This window comes from Oncorhynchus nerka, linkage group LG12, assembly GCF_034236695.1.
Source record: "Oncorhynchus nerka isolate Pitt River linkage group LG12, Oner_Uvic_2.0, whole genome shotgun sequence".
Taxonomy (NCBI): domain Eukaryota; kingdom Metazoa; phylum Chordata; class Actinopteri; order Salmoniformes; family Salmonidae; genus Oncorhynchus; species Oncorhynchus nerka.
Genome location: NC_088407.1, coordinates 31641766 through 31662294, shown reverse-complemented (window position 1 = coordinate 31662294; position 20529 = coordinate 31641766). Strand labels below are relative to the sequence as shown.

Here is a 20529-nt window from a genome sequence, read left to right as displayed (position 1 = left end):
AGTGGCCATGGCCTTCACATGTCCAACACTATACCAGCGACCCCCTGGACGCGTCGCAAATGGCACCCTATTCCCATTATAGTGCACTACATTGTTAAATAGAATGTAATTTGGGACACAGCAGAGTTGTCCTTACAGACAGGAAGGTCCTTACCGTGCAGGTTGTACAGCTCAATAGTCTAAAGTGGCATCCTCCTCTCCCTACTTCTCTCTCAACCACACAGATCAACACGAACAGGAATATATTCAGTGTGTTGCAGATAGAAATGTAATGAAGAGCAGACATAATTCCATAATCTACATGACAGAAAAATCATATCCGGTTGAGACGCATTTATCTGCACACACTCCTGGACAGGGCCCAGGACAGCTAACCTTGGCAGCGAGCTCTGAACGAATCTGAGAGGATTTCAATTGGCGAGCAATACAGTGAACAAGAGCTGAAAACCCTATTTTAAAAAAGGTTATTTCCCTGATAAAAGGCTTGAGCATGATACTTCCCCATCCCCGCCACAAAATGGAGAGTCTGGATGCCTTCCAAGCATTTGTCCGACCACCTACATTGACAAACCTAAAAACCACGTGCTGCACAAATCGTGTCAGCTAATTAAAAGAGGGGAACATTCTGACCTGAGACCTGTGTTATGTATAAAAAGAAATGGTTCATGAACTTTTCCCCTTTTACAGTTGCTTTTGTGTCTCAGTGATAAACTAGGGTTCTGTTCAGGGAGTGTACTTCTCATGCTACAGAAACGGCACATACTGTGGGCTCCTCCCCCACGGCCTGGAAAAGGCTACCTATTTACTTTGTCTCGAAGATTCAGGATTCAAAACATCCTGAAACACTGGGCATTTGAAGATCCACTGAGAAATAAGTCAACACTTTGTTTAAAAGGAATAGTGGTGTTTATACAGTACTTAGTGGCTAGTTGAAGAAAACTAGGGTAATCAAATGATCACGTTGTCATTGGAATTCAGTGACATGAATGAAACCTTGAACGTGAAACCTTGAATCACACAAAACCAAATGTCCTCACAAAAAGGAATTGCAACTGTGCATTTTATAGGAAATAGTCTGCAAGTTGAAAACACACAGTAAATGGGTCAGATCTGGTAGAACTGACAGCAGAGACAGACAATAAGTTCCACATTCAACCCAACACAGAACTGCACTACATTGCAACCTCATGTACCCCCCCCCCCCCCCCATACATCTCAATAGGCAAGAGACGGGAGATTGAGATGACTGCTAGTGCTAGATATACAGATAATAACAGAGGGGTGTATTCAATAGGGCGAAATGTTCCGAATGATGCAGATAGAAATGCAATGTATACTGTAGAGCAGAAATGACTGCCTATGCCTATTGTTCTGTAACGTTACGCCATCCTGAACAGACACGTCCCATTACACGTCCCTTTGAAAAAGGTTGGTATTGTATAACTATTCCCAGCACTCACTTCTCTCCAAATAGAAACATTCATATACATTAAGTCTACAAAAAATTAACACCTGCTCTTTCCATGAGACTGACCAGGTGAATCCTATGATCCCTTATTGATGTCACTTCAATTCGTGTAGAAAGGGGAGGAGACAAGTTATAAAGGATGTTTTAGGCCTTGAGAAATGGATTGTGTGTGTTATTCAGAGGGAGAATTGTCAAGACAAAATATTTGTGTTTGAACGGGGTATGGTAGTAGGTGCCAGGCGCACCGGTTTAGGTCAACACGGGCCAGCATCCCTGTGGAACGCTTGACACCTTGTAGAGTCCATGCCCTGACGAATTGAAGCTGTTCTGAGGGCAAAAGGGGGGTGCAACTCAATATTAGGAAGGTGTTCCTAATGTTTTGTACACTCCGTGTATACAGGAAGTAATCGTGTTGTCCTCCCAAATTAGAAACATGGGGGGAGCAGTGTGGTCATTTAGTTATACAATTCAAATGGCAGACTAATTAGAAGATAGTCAAGAATAGTGATGAAATCAACCCCCCAAAAAATTTGCTGCATGTTGTGGATCCACCAGAAGCCAGTTATAGCTTTGACTAAAACACATGATTGTAAGCTACCATTGTTTAAAATACCAAAATGTTATATTTTTCCAACCTTCCAAGAAATGAAAGATGACATTAATAATCACAACGTTTATATACAAATAAACAATATCCCAACCAAAACCAAAATCTTTGAGCTTTGACAAAAAAAAAAAAAAAAAAGAGAAATTACAAAATGTCATTGCAAAAAAGTCAAAACAAACAAAACATGTTACATTTACAGTGACTAACTATTTTTACCACAGGTTGCACATGTTCTCATCTGTACAAAACACAGCATTTTTATTGTATGTCCTAAGAATACACAAACTCATAAGACTGACATTGGTCAAGAAAAAAATGCAACATATTCTGCCTTTGCGTGGCCCTGTGAGCAGCTACAACCACTGGTATTCCTGTTGAGGCATCGCTCTAAGCAGACAAAATTAACTTCAACTCCTCAGGTTAGCAAAAAGGACAAAGTTACAAAAAAAAAAATATCAGTTCAGTTCTCAATTCTAATGCACAACTTTGATTTGGCAACGGAGGTCACCGTGAAATAAATAAGATTCAGTCTTACATACGTAAGAGTACAATTTTTCCTCCTAAAATTCCAGGATTCAAAATAGTTCCTTTTTAGCTCAGGGCTGCTTACAATACTGCCCAACCAAGCAAAAAAGGCAGTAACTGCTCATTTGGTTGAAAATTAGTTTATTTTTGCAACATATACATGCTTAATCATGTGGACATGTATCCTGCCTCTATTGTATTTTGTAGAAAATGGGGGTCATGTTAGCAGTAACTGCATGAAGTTACTGTGAAACCAAGGTAAATAAAAGCCATTTCTATCAGTTCCACACTATGAGCAGTTACTGCCTTTTTGCTTGGTAGGGCAGAATAGATTGATCAAACACTAGGCTTGGTTTCAACTTGAGCAGCGGAATACAAGTGAGAGCTTGTAAAAACAACATGCAGCACACTTTGGAAATTTGCCTCGTCATTGTCCAATACATCAATTAAAGATTTGGTACCAAGAATGGAATATACAATTGTGTTAATTTCAACAATTTGAGTTCATGATTTGTCTTCAGCTCGTACCGGTGGGCACTGATAACAATTATTGTTTTGGAGAAGAGGGTAGAGTTGCCGTCTTCATATAGAGGGACGTTTGATTGCTATTCAAGTCATCCGTCACAAGATGATTTAAATCTTAACGTTGCGATGACAACGCGCTGCTCCACCGTCCTTCCAGAGCCAGAGAGATGCATGTTGTGAAGTGCTTGCACAAGACTAACTCAGTGTTGCTATTCTCTCTCTCACACACACACACACACACACACACACACAAAACTCAATAAATAAAGACCGACAAACGTGGTAAGGCAGTGTTGAACATGCACCATTCATCACAAAGAACGCCAAAAAATGCAATACATGGTAATAATATGCACATTAGTTTTAAAAGCAAGGTCACTGTTTCTTTACCACGTTTTTTTTGTCAACTGTGGAATTCAAGGCTTTCTGGGTGATATTCCTGGTCGACAGGACTCATCTCCAGGGTGACACGACACGCCGATCCGGTCTGTGCTTACGGGCTACCCCGGTCACGTGGAGAGACAGGAGCCAACGAGCATTGTGGAGCGACCAGAAGGCCAGGCACTAAGACCCGGGGCAGGGCCCGGCCGTGGCAGGTCATCTTTTTGCGTTGCAGTGAAAAGTACATTTTTGGGGTGTGGGGGGGAACAAAAGAGGAAGATTCCTAAGTTCTTCCAACATTGTTCCTTGCAGCAGCCAGCAGCTCCAAGACCTCATGACGTTCCAGACGTTTCTAGGTAACTCTGGAGCTTCCGCACCGTAGTTTTGTCCAGGGAGCAGAGGTCAAAGTCAAAAGTGGTGTTTGTGATGTGGAAGTGTCCAGTCTCCTCGATGAGGTTCACTATCTGTGAGGGGAAAGAAGTCACAGATAGAAAGTCAACAAACCCTAATCCTACCAAGTACGGAGGAATTGTACACATTTCCTTTGTTAAATCATCCACATTCAACATAATTAGGAAGTTGTCCTAATGTTTGGTATATTGACCAGCAGCAGAGTTTCCGCCCTATACAGTCTCAGGGAGCAGCCTAGTCAGACAATGTTGGACCGCACACTATTCAATAGACTAATTCAAAACAAATTTGTGGGAAGAGTCATTGAAAGGTGGGTGGGCTAGTGTCGGTTTTTACTACAATGAATTTGGAATGGGGACCCCCCCTAATTCACTCCACTGTACTCCTTGCATGTGAACTCTATCAGAGAGGGAGAGGCCCGAATAGGAAATATGCTTTTTCCTTGGCTGGTGTCTTATTGGTTCCAGCTCTCCTCCGATAGGGAAGTGTGTGCGTGTGTATGCGTCTATCTTGCAGTGATTACTGGAACTCCGGTGTCTGAAGCCGTGGCGGTGTTGTAACGTAATGGGTGACCCTAGCCTGATCCGTTTCATACTACAAAGCACCGGTTGGGCCTCCATGTGGAACGCATTTCTCCTCCCTCCCTCCCTGAGCGCCGGCCGGACCAGGAGTGCAGGGAGACTCGGCCAATTGTTATGACATGGAAGATAGAATTCAGATGCTTTCAAGCCGAGTCTCAACACACACCCCTCCCCCCCGTATCCGGGGAGAAGGAACCACACCAAGATTACCGGACCTGGTTTTGGTCAGGTAGGACAGCACTTTGGCAGATGCTACAGATTCATTTCTATTGAAAATAAACTGGCCACATTTTCTTGATTCTTCTTCTTCAAAAAAAATAAATGAAATGACTCCATTGCGGTTTTTCCAAAAAGAGGCAAAATAGCATTGAGAGGTTGGAAAGTTAATCATTCACATGTCTCATATTCAGAGGCTGTGAAACACTGCTATGACACTCTGAAGTCTCCAAGCGCTCTGAGGATTAGCTTGATTATGCCGTGAGTTAGCGCTCGGTTCGCTGATGTTGTGCGGGGAGGAGTTTTTCCACTGATGCTCGGAGCCAAACTTCTCATTAGGAGAGCGAGCCCGCTCCTTGGCAACGGCGGCTGGGAATCTCCATTAATGTGGTCATATGATAGGCCTTGTGAACATAAGCAAGAGGACGTGTACTTTTAGATGGAGTGGAGAAAAAAAGGTTAACCAAATCATTAATAATTGCCTGACACCTATACGAAGTCCTCAATTATAATGTGCTGTGTAACAGATACAGCATGAAGCCCAAACAAAACGACCCTAGCAAGCGACATCTTCCATGCAAACATGAACCGGCAAACGTACGGGTTCATCCTCCGAGAACACATGTATTAGTACAGCAAACCCACACAAACAAACACTATTGGACCTCACCTGTTGGAGTATGTGCCTCTCTCTCAGTGTCATCAGTCGTCTGTGTAGCTCCACCAGCTCATCCAGGTAAGCCTGAGAGAGAGAGATGGAAAGCACGGCCCATCAGCATGGGGGAGTTATACTAAACAATACTTTAAAAATATTTTTTTAACTGGGTCAAATCCGAATGTCATGTACGTGAGCCGTGGTTTGATTTAAAATGTGCCTGGGACGACAACGATGCCAACTGCGTGTCGCAAAGGGGCAAACCAAAGCAAACCTCAAACTTTCCTGTGTGTATTTGAACCATGTCCGTTACCTATTTACACCTCTGGGACTATGACAGGGAGACTAACCGGGCCAAGTTATGATTATCAGGAGGACTGTCTCCTGTCCATTTGCAAGCGCCTTGGTGACCGCAGACACTTCAGTTTAGGACTGCAAATGTCCTGGCTACGATACCATTCAATTACACTGATATGACAGTATCTCTGTAAAACCCCAACCACAAGGAAGCTACTCACCTTGTCACAGTCAATGTTTTTATTCTTATCCTGCTTCGTTTGCTTAATGGGGCTCTTCACCTCCAGTATCTGCGAGACATCAGGGTTGTATTCATCAGTACACAACGTAGCAATAAGTTTGGTAATGAAAAACAAGCGTTTATTAGCCAAGTTCAGGTAGGCCCCTCCCAATTTTGACCCATTTCCTTTCATTTTGTTTTTAGTGAATACGACCCAGATAAGGGATTATCATATGTACCCACTGGAAAACCACTGCTTTGTTTAAAATGTACACAACGGTCATTATTTACGAGTAGCATTGTGACTGACGCACGAGGGAAATGCATCCTGGGAATTATAGGATGCTAATAAGACTGATGTTTCCATACAAGCAGTGTCTAAAACCAATAACAGCTGTGTTCAATTTCATAATGTTGATGATTTTATTGGTCTTACCTGGTTATTACTGGTGTTTATTAAAGGCGGGGGCTCGTGGCGAGAGTGGGGAGAGGGCGCTGAGCTGTTCTCACTCTCAGTGCCGTCACTCAAGCTGACCCTGCAGAAAAGGAGGATGACAACCATTGGAATACTATACAACTGTATTACTGATAATGGACCATTATTCAAATTGGAACATTTATTTTTGTGGTTGTTTTTCCATCCAATCGAACCACACACACAGAGCACAAGGTCAGAGCAGCATCCCTGAAGCTATTTTGAGATGAAGAGCCTTGCTTAAGGGCACAACGGTAGAGGTAGTACCGGAGATGGCATATAATACTAGTAACCTTTAAGTTGCCAGTTCATTAAAGCCCCATTGAAAACGACCCTGGGGGCCCCCCCAAAGGGCCATGTTGCCATGACAACGACCAGGCACTACCTACCGGCGGTGGCGGTGTGTCATGTGCGTGTGCATTGGTCGCTCCAGGTCAGAGTCCATGTCGTTGTCATCGTTGTCGTCCTCCTCCGAATCATCATCGTTGTCGTCGGAGTGCAGGTCGTGAATTATTGAACGAAGGGGACCCAACACTGTGTGTAGAGAGAGAGACCGAACATTTGTAAAGAGGAAACTATTTGATAGTGACTAATCATGCCCAGTCTTGCAATTCCATCCATGGATTGTGTAGTCAGGTGTGAGGTTACCTGTGTGGGCTGTGGCAGGGACGGCCCCTACCTTCCTGCGGACGAATTCGGCCACTGTGTCCATGGAACAAAATCACAACATGGGAGTGAAGGGGAAGAGATGCAACATGTTATACCCCATTTGGGGTGGCCAAAAAATAAATAAAAATAGAATGATTGTCATTTCCAGGTGATCTGGAGAAAAGTGTGTATGCATAGGTTCTGGTGTTACCTTGGCGTTTGTGGCTGGCTGCAAATCCTGAACTGGAACTAGAGCTTGAACTGGCTGGACTGGGCTGCTCCGACTGGGAAGAGGAGAGGTGGAAAGAGATCAGTGACCCAGACACGATCTACTACATGGCAAATGTCAGTGCTCACAGAGTGCAAAGCCCCTTGGGTAGGATGCAAACACTGGACACAAAACACTGAGTCCGCAGCCCACGCTTCAAGTCTAGTTAGGGGGGCATAACATTTCCAGAGGGCCATGGTAGTGTGTGTGTCACGTAGAAATGCGAGGGGATTGGAGATCAGAACATTTTTTTTGTAGATAATTGGGACCATCTTCCATCCTAAAAAGGCATAACAGTGCTTGCTTCCACTGTAAATCTGGGCTCGTCAAACCCAAACATGGTAGACTTACAATGCTTCACAAGGTTGAAAGCAGTATTCACCCCCCTCAACACACAAAACAGACAGTTGGGCAGGAAGGCAACCATTGAAAGGTAGACTGCAGCATGTCAATATAAAAAAAGGGAATTTGGTTCAATTTTCACATACAAAAGACAACATTTCTGGAGCAAGCCAGAAAATCCCAGTTAAATTCCCGCATACCCATCCACATAATACATTCACACGGCTGTACACCCATATCAACTCAAGCGGTCTGGGGTGAATTTGGTCCTATTCAGAGCCATCATGCTGCCTAAGTTTCATACAAACAAATTCTAATGAGAAAAACACATTGATCACTGGTCTCGACTGGGAAAGAAGTCTAACCTCAATGGAACTTCCTGGTTAAATAAAACCAGCAATTTATGAAGCCCTTCTTACATCAGCGCATGTCACAAAGTGCTATACAGAAACCGAGCCTAACACCGCAAACAGCAAGCAATGGAGGTGTAGAAGCATCAAATACTTCCCAATTCTTGCAAGTCGTGTGCATGTCCAGTATCAAATATAATTTTAACAAATACATTTCAAATCAGAGATTGACAAAAAGTTAACACGACCCACCAAACCACGTTTCTTAACACCCGCCTGCACCAATGTGTCGGAGGAAACACTGTTCACCTGACGACTGAGGTCAGCCTGCAGGCACCCAGCCCTCCACAAGGAGTCGCTAGAGTGTGATGAGCCACGTAAAGCCCCCCCCCGGCCAAACCCTCCCCTAATGTGGACGACGCTGGGCTAATTGTGTGCCGCCCTGTGGGACTCCGGATCACGGCCGGTTGCGATGCGGCCCGGGATCAAACCCAGGTCTGTAGTGACGCCTCTAGCACTGCAGGAGGCATCTGCAACTCCTCTACTGGATATGTGGCTCTCCAACCATTCAATTTCTCCTTAGTACAGTTCCTACTGTGCTTATGGTTATAGGCTGCAATAATAGCTAATAAGAGTCCAGAAAGCCTATTAAGTGCATTAAATCCTTAGGAAGACAGGGCTCGGTAAGCAGGCTTGGCACCCCGGTGGAGTGAGTGGCAGTGATGAAATCCCTGGCATGGGCCAATAAGGAGAGAATGTGACAGGTTTACTGGCTGGGCTCCCAGGGGCTCCTGTATTTACAACGTACATGCACAACATTCACTCTCCCGTCACTGTAGAAACGCTAACATGTGTGGGTGAGCAATGGCTTGGTTCCAATACTTTGAAAATGCCTCCTTCCTTCATGTATGGGCTAATCACTAATTGATGGTAGTATGTTAACCAAGACAATTTGAGTGAACAAAAAGGAGAGGGGTATATGAATTAAGAGACTATAGGAGGACATCATACATTATATCATGACACTCATAGTACCAGGGAGGAAGATGAGTGCCTAAATGTACCGATCTACTGTGCTCCAAATGACACCAGAAGTTCTGTTACCTATTACACCAACTTTCATATCCATGTCAGTCTAACAAAAAGTTGTACATTTTTCCACTGTGTTTTAAGTTAGTGCAAAGGGGGTGATCGTTCCTTTCAGTAGAGAAAGAGATGAAAATCTGCAAGTTACCATTAAGTTAATCCTCCTTAGAAGGCTGCACAAAAGGAAATCTGAAGAAGCCATTAAAGTTAATCTGAATGAATTTGTTTACATTCCTCTCAGATGACCCCTTGGAAGAACCAGGCCTGGGTCTCCTGAACAATACCAAACTCACAGAAGTGTTCTGGCCCTCCAGCCAAGGCAGCACAAAGCAGTGATTTACAGCCAGGACAGAGGGCTGTTACAAAATGTTTTCAGCTTATAAAATGCTTGATAGGGCAGTCTTATGAATACACCTGCTGCAACAAAGAAACGGTGGATTTAAAAATCGAATAGAGCCTGAATGGAGAGGACAAGCTATTTTCCTGAGGCAACAAAAATAATTAATTGAATTGGAGAATTTCCAGGTGATGGATCTATGCCTGATATGGTGGGGCTTCGGTTTCCTGTCTGGCCTGTGAGGTGTGCTGCAAGGCTGTGTACGATTTCCATTCCAAATTGGGGAAGCATCAACAAACTTCCATTACCACACACACACACAAAAACCCTCCTCCTCCCCTCACTTCTACCAAGATCTGGGCTGAGTATTGATGCTGCCAAGTGTCTGGCTGGCAAGTGTAGGGGTAAGCCCATTAAAACCAAGCCCCCCTGTGGGGTCCCACAGAGTCATGAGGGAATCTTTGATGTTCTCGCTCTCCCTTTCTTTTTGGAGCATTTTACAGCCTGTTTGTCTGTCTGGGTGTCTCGCTGACATCAAATGCATGGTCAGAGGCCTCGGTTGTAAATCAAGAGGCTTTTCTCCGTCTTTGGTTGTCCAGCCAAAAACGAGAAACTTGTAAAAAAAAAAAAAAAAAGGGCATTTCAGAGCTTGTGGAGAGCACCAGTTAAAATCATCTGGTCTGGCATTTGTGCTGTGCCCCAGAGAGAAAGAAAGAGAGTGAGTGAAGGAGAGAGCTGGAGATTACCAAGGCCTATCCCTTACCCTTCACCCTGCTTTGATTAATAGCAAAGCTGTAACGGTATGGTACATTACTTTTTTAAAGCTAATGAAAAAGTGACTTCAATCAAAACTGACAGACAGCAACTGCGGTGCAACAGCTGAAAAGATGCAAGAACCAGCCACTAGCTAAACATAAAGACATAACAAAATAGCCACACTGCTTAAAATTCCCACTACCATTGTAAAAATAGTTAGGTGAAACAGCACAGACATACTACTAAAGTCAACCACATGCCCATAAAATAAGGAAGAGTATTATTTGTCAGTGTTATATTTTAGCTGGCTCTTGAAGCACTGTGTGGGTTAAGCCAAACGTGACTAAGTCATCATTGGTTTCGTCCTCCATATCGCAAGAAATCAGCCACAACTCATCCCCTCAATATTTTTTAAAATGTAAATAAGCAGGGAAGAACGACAGAAAAAGAAATTGAAGGGATAGTTCAGAAATTACACAAAGACAAATTGGTTTCCTTACCATATAAGTAGTCCATGGACACGGTATGACGGCAATCCGTGGCTTTGGTTTAGTTTGTCACTGTTTACACATGCTAATGTTTTAGAATGTGGAACAAATCCCATTCAAGTCATACACCGAGTCGATATTCCCCTCGACCACACACTCAAATTGAGTCAAACATTCTTTCCCATTCACCACTATTGTAAGAGAGCCACCTTTGTCAATATTTTGTTATACAGAATGACCTAAACAGGCCGTGTTGTTCAATGTGCATGTAACCTGGTAAAAGTCCCAACCCACGGTTCGTAATGCTTCCACGTATGGAAATAGAGCCTGTGAGAAGAGCCCTGTTACTTCAAGCTATTCGGTGGGGACCCAGTGTCAAAGTAGGCTACACGTAGTTGTGTGGAAAACCTTTTATCACAGGTAAAACATGTAACTTGTTTAGTATATTGAATTTGTAACTCCACTCACTACTTGTAGCTTATAACGTTAGTCTGCGTCGTTAGTTTTGGCAAGTTTAACGTTCCGGTCGGTAGCTAGCATATTGCTGCTAGCACCGTTATAAGTAGTGAGAATGCTCTGGAGCAGGCAATGTTGAAAAGTAATTGTTTGACATGTACTTTTCTTAAATATAGTTTTGTAATTGACTAAAATGAGCAGACAAGAAAATTGCGTTTCAAAAGGATTCTGCTGTGAGCCAATGTGGTAACCAAATGTTGTTTTCCCCCACAGGCGGGCAGGGCCACGTCATTCTAACACCGATGGGCGAAAAAATGCTAATATCGGTCGGAAGTCGCGTGACTTCATTTTCGCATCTCCCAAGCCCTTTAAGGGAGTTGCAGCAATGAGACAAGGTAGAAGTATGGGAGAAAGTGAGAGGTAAACAAATAAATTGTATTTTGACATTTACATTTCACACCCAGCTAAAATAGGTTTTTCACAGAACATACCAAAACTTATTTGTAGGGAGAAACAGCTGATGACTAAAAGCCAACACGGAATTCTTCCAATTCTCCAGCAGAGGTCTATGTACTGTAGTACTATGTCCTCTCCAGCCAATCATTAGCATTTGTTGATTAAGTATGAGCCAGGGAGAAATGGAAACTAGGAGGAGTGCATCCCTGGGCTAAAGACTACAAAATACCACAAGAAAAACAATACAGTATCCAGCAGAAGAAATAGGCAATGACAGACAATGCATCCAAGTGTGTGTGACCACATGGTTGTTTAACTGGGAGCTTTAAACCTCATCCAAGTGGAAGACTAAGGGGAAAGGCACTTTGAAGCTAAATGACAGATCATTTTCTTGTCTGATCTGTGGCCCCGAAACACCACACAAAGTAAAGATACATCTACTCCTTCCCCCGCTATGGCATGCAACTTCCAGGATGTGTGTGTCTATGTCTGGTGACTGTAGAGGCTAAGGCCTAACCCTAGACAGCAACTCGAACCAAAGCGACTGACTTGCTTGCCTAGTATGGTTCAGCCCTGGGGAAAGCCTTCTGTAATTCGTTGTACTACACAGGAGAGCAAGGGGAATAAGAGATGGAATTCCATTCAAATTCTAGAGGCGTGCGAGCAGCCACAAATCGCCTCCCTGGCTATGGGGATACAGCCTCTTAATCTACGGGCCCGGGCTGCCAAATAGAGCCCTCTCTAACCCTGGTCTCTGAAACCGTATACCCTTGTTACAGTTTATGAACTTCTCTCAGATCCAAAGACTTAGTCAATCAAGAGGGCTTAAGATTAGCCTTCATTCAGAATTATGAGGTCTTCTAGTGTGCTGGAGTCAAAAACACAGACAGAAACCGAGTAAATGGACCTCACGTGGTCCAGGTAAGAAACCCACATCTTAGATGTCCATTTTCATAGCACGTAAGGCCATTAGCCTATTTTTAATACTGCAGACATTTGATTTGTACCTAAACCAGGAAACCCACACATGTCTTGGTTTAAATGTTACTTTTCAAAGTGCTTGTGCAAAAGCTGCAGCAACGGAACATCGTTAATGTGACAAACTCTCGCATGGTGGCATCAACTTTGTTTGTAGTCAACTAACAATAAATTAAATCAGGAAAATACATGTCTTAAATACAGTATGTCCCTAGTAGTGCAGTTATATCCTCTTTGAAGCATATTATCTTCACCTGTGCTGCAGCGCAGGGAAACTTTCTATCAGCCCAACTGTAACAAGGATAAACTGGTTTTAACAACTTCTCTTCCCAATAGACAGTAGAAGGCCCCAAAGAAACATCCACCATTATTTTCGCGAGAGAGCGCAGGCGCGAGAAGTGAGGACAAAAGGTAGGGAAACTTCAATAGCCGTCACCTCCGACAACAAACATGCAGCTGGTCTACTGGTTTATGGGCCAGGGCTTCTTCAGTACATCGTAAATCTCACAGCCATTCTGCTTTAGGGGCTTTTGTCTTGCCTTGCTCAAAGCCACCAAAGCAGACCTCTTATAGGACAATAAACGGGACTTTAGTATTAGGTTGCCTCCATCAATCTGCCGTCTCATCTCTTTCAGTCTACCGAAGCCACCAGTTATTTGCACCGACTCTTGCACCGGTTCTATGCACACTCACTGGACTCTACCCACACATATTACACTAACGCGCCAACACACCACAAACAAGTGTATTGACACTACAGACACTTTCACACGCTTCAAACATGCTGCTGCTAATTATATATCCTGACTGCCAAGTCACTTTTACCCATACCTACATGTACATATTACCCTACCTCGTGCCCCTGCACATTGACTCGGTACCGGTACTCCTTGTAAATAGTCTTATTATATTGTGTTACCATTTCATTTTTGTGCAAATTTTTGGACATGTGACTAATACAATTTTATTTGAAGTGTGATACAAGTACAAGATGAACATTGCTGGACTGGGCCAAAACGTCAGTTAATTCACTCTCAATTAAGTGGAAGGTTGATCAAACAAGGTCGTATTGATGTGCTTTCAGTTTGGTCATGTAGTAGGTCAATCTAACAAAAATGACTGTTTAACTCATGGACATGTAGCACTCCACAAACATAAAACCAACCACAAACCACCCTATTGCGCTGAGAAAGAGTCAGGAAGGCATGCAACATGTGCAGTGTACACAGCCTACACATTTTGTATTGACGAGGGACCAACTTGTGTACTATTGCGCAATAGTAGGCCAATGCTTAAATCGAAGGACAAATTCATGAAACAGCCTGCGTTTCCATTACATGACAGAAGTTACCCTAAAATACAATCTGTTCATATGATCTACCCATGTGTAGTTGTGGGGCCTTCATTAGACTTTCTTCTTCTTGTTACTTTCTCCCTCCCCTTTGGTAGTTCCTTGGTTTCCCCCAGGCCTACACAGCGTGGCAGAAGCCCAGATCAAATGAAGGTTCGCGTTAGGAGTAAGCAGGGATAGCCAGGACTGGGCCACCAGAGTCGTCAAGGCAGCTTGTGGAGGACCGACCACCTGGTATTTGTCTCCACTCGCCCTGCACCCACCCCACTTCCCATTTATGACCATTCCTGTAGGGCAAATTCCTCCCCCCACCAACACATTTGTCTTTGGGCTGCAATGGCTCTGCTGGTTCTGGCGGGGAAATGGTTAAGGGAGATTAGCACCTGTGTGTGTAATGTATTTGTAGCGGGACTGGCGAACACACCATGGGCATGAAAGAAAATGTGAAAGCAAACAGAGAAAGATAACGAGATGCTTCTGACAAATGCAGAATGGTTGCCCCCTTTTTCCTCTTTTCTAAAAGGCAAAACATTGAAGAGGAGCTCTTGGCTATTCCTGGCGTCCTTCTGCATTCTCCTTGGGTGCCGTAAAACCATAAATCTCCCAGCTTGCTTCTCTGCTAATAACAGTCCCCATTTTGTTAAGATCCTTCACTGAACGTGTGAGGAGCTGGCAACACTCTGAAAGGCCTACTGTTATCTCTCAAGGTCTAAATATGACTCCGTTATTCCCATCTTAACACTTAAAGGAACTAGACTGCGGTATGTAAAAAATAATTTCCCAGATCTCTAATCCTTTGCACAGAGTATCAAATTTAACCAAATTGTCAACTAAAAAAGTATTCAGAATGCAACAGTTGACCATGCAACCTGGATCTAGCAGAACATTCTAAACCTGCAAACATTATTGTTGCTTTGCATGGGCAGCTTTTTTGGCTATGTCAAAATGGGGCACTGGGAGGTAAATTCATGAAGGTGGGGTGGTGGTTTAGGAGGTATCCATTTCCTGTTTCCTTCTAAACAAAAGCAGCCCCTCTGCAGCTGCACACCAACCATGTTTATGAGCCACCCCCTTGGACTCGGTCATTAGATGTTTATTGCCTGGTCATGCGGAGGATGAGACTGACCAAAAGAACAGACCCACTTTTAAAACCAGAGGATTCAATAACCTTCTTCCTGCACCAGGCAGAAACTCCACTCTGCTACCTAATACTAAAAAGTCCAGTAGGCTCTATGGGCATACTCGTATGGTAATGTGTAAAAATGCTAAATGGAAAGATTGATTCCTATCGGTTGTTCCTGAATGTGAAGCCGTAACGGTGCAAACAAAATGGACACACTTTATTGCTGCAAAGGTACACCTGGTTTCACCACTCACTGATTTGAAGGGACAAAAACCAGCAGACACTGGTCACGAGTACCAGAATTGCTCATCCCTAAAGCAATTATTTAAAAAAAAACTTAGGTTAACATTTTTTTTTTTTTACAGCTACAGAGTAGAGCCCAGAAGACATGAAAGTATAATTCAACTCTTCCAATGTGGTCAAGGCAGACGGCACAAACCTACAAACACAAAATACATAATGGCTCCACTCACATCTGATTTGGTGGACATATTGTCCTCCATGTCGGAGTCGTTGGCGTCCCTCAACTCTGAGAACGGAGGTAGCGTCGGCGCCTTCCTGCGCTCCCCCAGCGCCTCACCGCCGTCCACCCGCACTTTAGCGGGCCGCACCTGGGATTTGTCCTTCAGCAGTTTCTTTTCCGAGTAGTGGGATTGGGGGTACGGCAGCAATGAGCCCCCCGGCGGCTTTAATGTCAACTCCGAGAAGCCCCTCTTGCGCTTTTTGGTCAGGTGGTCCTCGCTGTCAGTGATGGACAGTCGCTTGTTAGTCCCTGTCCCATTCCCAGCCCCGTGCGAGTAGCCCCCATCCTGCCGGTGCTCCTTGGACATGGCCTTGGGCTCCTTGAAGCCCATCTTGGGGATGGGGGGGTTGTCCCGAAGAGGCTGGTTCTCTTTGGGTTTCTTGGATGGATCTTTGGAGGCTTTGCTTGGTTCCCTGCTACAGTCTCTGAAGGCACTTTTGGGCTCTTTCAAAGGCTTGTCCTTGTAGTCCTTGGAGGGTTTGTGGAGCTTGGATGAGCTGGTGGTGGTGGTTGTGGTGAGGAGAGAGTCAGATCCTTTGAAGCCGTCCTGCAGCGAAAAGCACATAGATTAATTAGGTCTCAATTTATTTGGATAGTCTCCTATAGGATGGTCGATCAAGCTATCAACTTTAACTCTTCATGTGCAACAACAACCTCTAAGGTTAAGTTGGGTTTTGAGCTACCTTCAGGTTTAATGGATAGTTGAACAGTTTATTGATATGTTTCACTAACTAAGTGATTATCTGAATAACAAGTTCTACGATTTGGATTAAGTACAGCCCGCACAAGCTACGTACATAATGAAAAATGTTAGTTCAGCCCTAACTAACCGAGGATTGCACACTGGCAAGAGGGAAGATGGAGAAATCCCGCCTCAGGGTCAGTGGACAAGATGGGGCAAACACCTAATTAGTTTATTTGACCCACTTTGTTGCTAATCGTCAGCATGTCAATGAGCTCAGCTAATAACTCCCTTGATCCATAGTGGAGGGTATGGGCCTAAAAGTACATTTTTGATCTCAAGGGCTTTTCTATATACACACACACACCACTGAAATGAGTCTTGATCAACTGTTGACTAGATATCCAGGAAATGGTTAGGGATGATGCAATTTGAGGTTTGCCACTTTAGTGAGATTTGTTGGGGTCAAAAAAATAATACTTAAAACACTACAGGGAATTATTTACTTGGCTTCCAGCGCTGAAGGCTTGATTACAATGCTCAAATCAATACGCCCCAGACAAATAAATGAGCAAAGAAAAGGTTTGGTCTGGTCATGGCATTTTAAAAGGAGTCTTAATACTGTGTGTTTATTTTGAGAAAGCCTTGCGCCACCCTGGGGTTCTGTACTGCTCGCTCAATAAAGAGCACGTCTATTCTAGAAAAAAAAAGGGTTTACTTGAGAAAAGAGCTGGGAACTTGTTCTGTCCAGAATGTGGGGGAAGGGAGGGATGACTCAACAGCTGTAAGTGCAACCTTAAAGTGGCCCGACCAGTGCGCAAACCTGGAGATGGAAGGGACTAAAGCCAGTGCATTCTCTTTTCACTAACTAAACGACACAGGCTGTTTGTCCCGGGGTCACGCCTGCTGGCCCCCCGTCAATATTTCATCAATGCCATGAAGCCATTAAGCAAGTCTAGACGACAGGGGTGGGGGGTGTTACGACCTGCCCAAACTACCTCCAAAACCCTTTTATTTTGCTCCTGACCCTGGGACCTTCTGGACGTAAAGCTGCTAACCCACTCACACAAAACTACTCCCACCAACAAACACTCTGGCTGCCCAGGGCCAAAAACTTTAAAGGCCGTTTATAGCAAAGTTTTACTGGTCTGAAAGTGATGCGCTTCGCCAATAACAGCCCCAATACATTAACTGGCCACAAAAACGGCACCTGACCCCCCCCCCCCCACTGGTACTTGCCACTCCAGAGTATATGGATGTGTGCATCATCTACTTTACTGCAGTCTACTTGTTACAATCACCTGCTACTCAGTGCTATGTACAGAGAATATTACTTTCAAAGCTGCTTATGCACCTTATAACTGTCAAGGCAACTGAGAAACTAACTGGTCCTTTACGCATTGTGCTGTTTTGTAGTTATGTGCAACAATTGAGTTTTGGTCGTTTAGCCTATAAAAACGCACTTATAGTCAAGTAAAACTTGGCAGACTGCCATTAGCAATCAGTAACACTTACAAATTTAAAAAAACTAGTCGGGTACAAGTGAACCGGAGGGAGAGGAGACCACAGTAGGTGGATTGCCATTGGACGTTAGTGGAAGATAATGGTAGAACTACTGTGCGCGTGTGACCCCTCTGCTCCATCAGTAATCCATCACACACGCACAGTCTGTTTAGATTGGAAACCGTTTCCATGTGCACTGGGCCTCTCGTAACCCAGTCCTGCCAGAGTGGGCTCTGCCCGGCCGCGGTAAATGATACCATTTAAAGGGCCTAAAAATAACAAGTAAATGGAAGCAACATGCCAGTTTATTGACATGTATGATTTACGGCCATGACGGATAATACCACATATGCATCTAAAAGTTGGCTTTCTGAGACCGCTAGAGAACAATTGCATCACAATGAAACACTGATACGTACCAAGCTTCAACAGGCTTTAAAACTAAAGTGACTTTTATATACTGCCTAATTAATACAGTATGGCCGGTGCTATAACCGTCATTGGTAGCATAGGACCCCAGTGTGTCTGAAAGTTATTGGGAACAGGACCATGTGGTCTCGCAGCAGCCAAGAAATGCCGAGTTGAACGTCCACAGAGTTTAAATACCCTCAACATCTTTGAACCTAGCCAAGTACACTGCGATTATTTTATTTCTTGATTTTTTTTTGGGGGGGGGGGGGGGGCGACTTTGAAGTTGGAGTTCTTTGGGAAGAGTTGAGAAGAGGGGGAGTCGGTCTAGCCCTGGTCTGTACCTGGAGACCGCTACTGACCTTCGACCCTGGGAAGGCCTTGCTTTTCTTAGCGTCTGAGAAGTTCAATGTCAGGGAGTTGCTGGGGAGGGTGGGCAGCTTGAGGTGCTGGCCAAACAGAGATGTGGAACCCTCCTGCATTACCATCACCTGGAAGTAAAACGGGGTCATTTAGCCAACACCTTTATCCACAGTTACTTACAGATCAGTGACATATTTAATATATCATGTAGCCTGTGGGAATCACATCTACAACAGAAGAAAAATTAAATAGTAATAATACAATGCAATAAAAAGGGCAGAGAAATTAACAATGATATTGTCCTGATGTGGAAAACAGTTTTCTATTGTATTGTATCTTGTGCCCAAATGGTCTGGGAATGAAGAGCTTAACCAATCTATTTGAATATCAAGTACCGTATGAATTGGACTGTTTCATTATTCCTGCTTATTATAGCTGCTTGTGTGTAAAACTAAAGATGCTTGTTTGGATATTTTTGTAACATTTTCTTTTTTAGGGAGGCTAACAGATTATCGTCGCGTTCTTGTCGATGCCAAGAGCAGCAAACCTCAAAAAAAGAAACTTGTCCACTTAACACTGCACGTTATTCCTGGAACTGCTCACAGACAGTCATTACATTGTATGGAATGACAGTGAGCACGCGCGAGCAAAGAAAAGACAACACAGCTGCTTCCTTGTGTGTCTAAATTTGAGGGTGCGTTTGTTTGTGGTGTCACTTCAACATAGCAGCCGAGGGAAGAATAAACACATTTCATGTCTTGCCCAGCAGCAAGATGTAAACAAAGGGTTAACACTTCACTGGGAACATGAGGTTTCTCGGAGGTTGAAATGATCTGCTGTGAGTCAGCACCAAAACTACTTGGTAAGCATTTCCTTTGATACAACTATCCTTTCCTTTGTCTTCCCATTACCCTCTCTCCAAATGAAACCAACAGATGTCAAACTCTTTTAGGAGGGGGATAACAGAGCTAGGCGGGGTGGGTTCCACCTTTACAATGGTAGGGGAAACACTTGGTCAACAACATGGGGAAAGTCTCAGAAATAATAGAAGCTTGCCCACAACTGTGCATATTGGATACAGTTCTTGGATACAAGCCTATATTGTCAAAGCCAATTGTTGTCAATGTGAGTGGACCAATAGCATTGAAGCTTCAGTATCAACACATTCTTGTGTGTAAACATCTCAATTGGAAGAATGTTGCAGTACACATGATAAGTCTTACTTGAGAGTCGTCCGAACTTCTTTTGTGAGGATCCCGTTGCTGTGGAGGACACACATAAAGCATATTAGTGCACACTCACACACCAATCAGCTCTATTGGAGAAAGCCTCAAAACATCCGGAGTAAGCGGAATAAATGTTGCTATGGCACACCAGTCCTTTCTTAATTAAACCATGTCACAGTCAGCGTTGTCTTTTTCCAATCTTATTTGTTTCCTCTGAAAAGGCCTGTAGACATTAAGGTGTATGATGTCATACACAAAGACAAAAAAACATTGGTGTGTTACTGGAATGAGCATGGAGAGGGGCCTGCTAAAAATAAAAAAATAAAACACTCATGACCTTACAAATTACATATGTTCCTGAAGCGATTGTCCACAAAAATGTTTTGGGGACATTCCTGTGGGCACACAAGGTTTTCAGGAGGGCAGTGGGAAGAAAAACAAAACAAAATAAAAAAGCATACGCCCATTTGCCTACCAATGGCTGGCCTGATAAGCCCATTTGCCTACCAATGGCTGGCCTGATAAGCCCATTTGCCTACCAATGGCTGGCCTGATAAGCCCATTTGCCTACCAATGGCTGGCCTGATAAGCCCATTTGCCTACCAATGGCTGGCCTGATAAGCCCATTTGCCTACCAATGGCTGGCCTGATAAGCCCATTTGCCTACCAATGGCTGGCCTGATAAGCCCATTTGCCTACCAATGGCTGGCCTGATAAGCCCATTTGCCTACCAATGGCTGGCCTGATAAGCCCATTTGCCTACCAATGGCTGGCCTGATAAGCCCATTTGCCTACCAATGGCTGGCCTGATAAGCCCATTTGCC

At 44.0% G+C, this 20529-nt stretch overlaps 1 protein-coding gene across 2 annotated transcripts in view; it reads right to left on the bottom strand.

Moving 5' to 3' along the window:
• Positions 1-1042: 1042 nt before the first annotated feature.
• The window catches only part of mllt3 (MLLT3 super elongation complex subunit), a 44225-nt gene continuing 24738 nt past the window's right edge, over positions 1043-20529 (bottom strand). For both annotated transcript variants that reach the window (XM_029674590.2, XM_065025488.1), the window contains exons 5-14: positions 19703-19741; positions 18479-18607; positions 15474-16070; positions 7221-7293; positions 7010-7063; positions 6751-6895; positions 6323-6422; positions 5888-5956; positions 5385-5456; positions 1043-3970 (exon numbers count right to left, since the gene is read on the bottom strand). In XM_029674590.2, coding sequence (XP_029530450.1) covers positions 3839-3970; positions 5385-5456; positions 5888-5956; positions 6323-6422; positions 6751-6895; positions 7010-7063; positions 7221-7293; positions 15474-16070; positions 18479-18607; positions 19703-19741 — 1410 coding nt within the window. In that variant the 3' untranslated portion in view covers positions 1043-3838. The remainder of the gene's footprint in view (positions 3971-5384; positions 5457-5887; positions 5957-6322; positions 6423-6750; positions 6896-7009; positions 7064-7220; positions 7294-15473; positions 16071-18478; positions 18608-19702; positions 19742-20529) is intronic.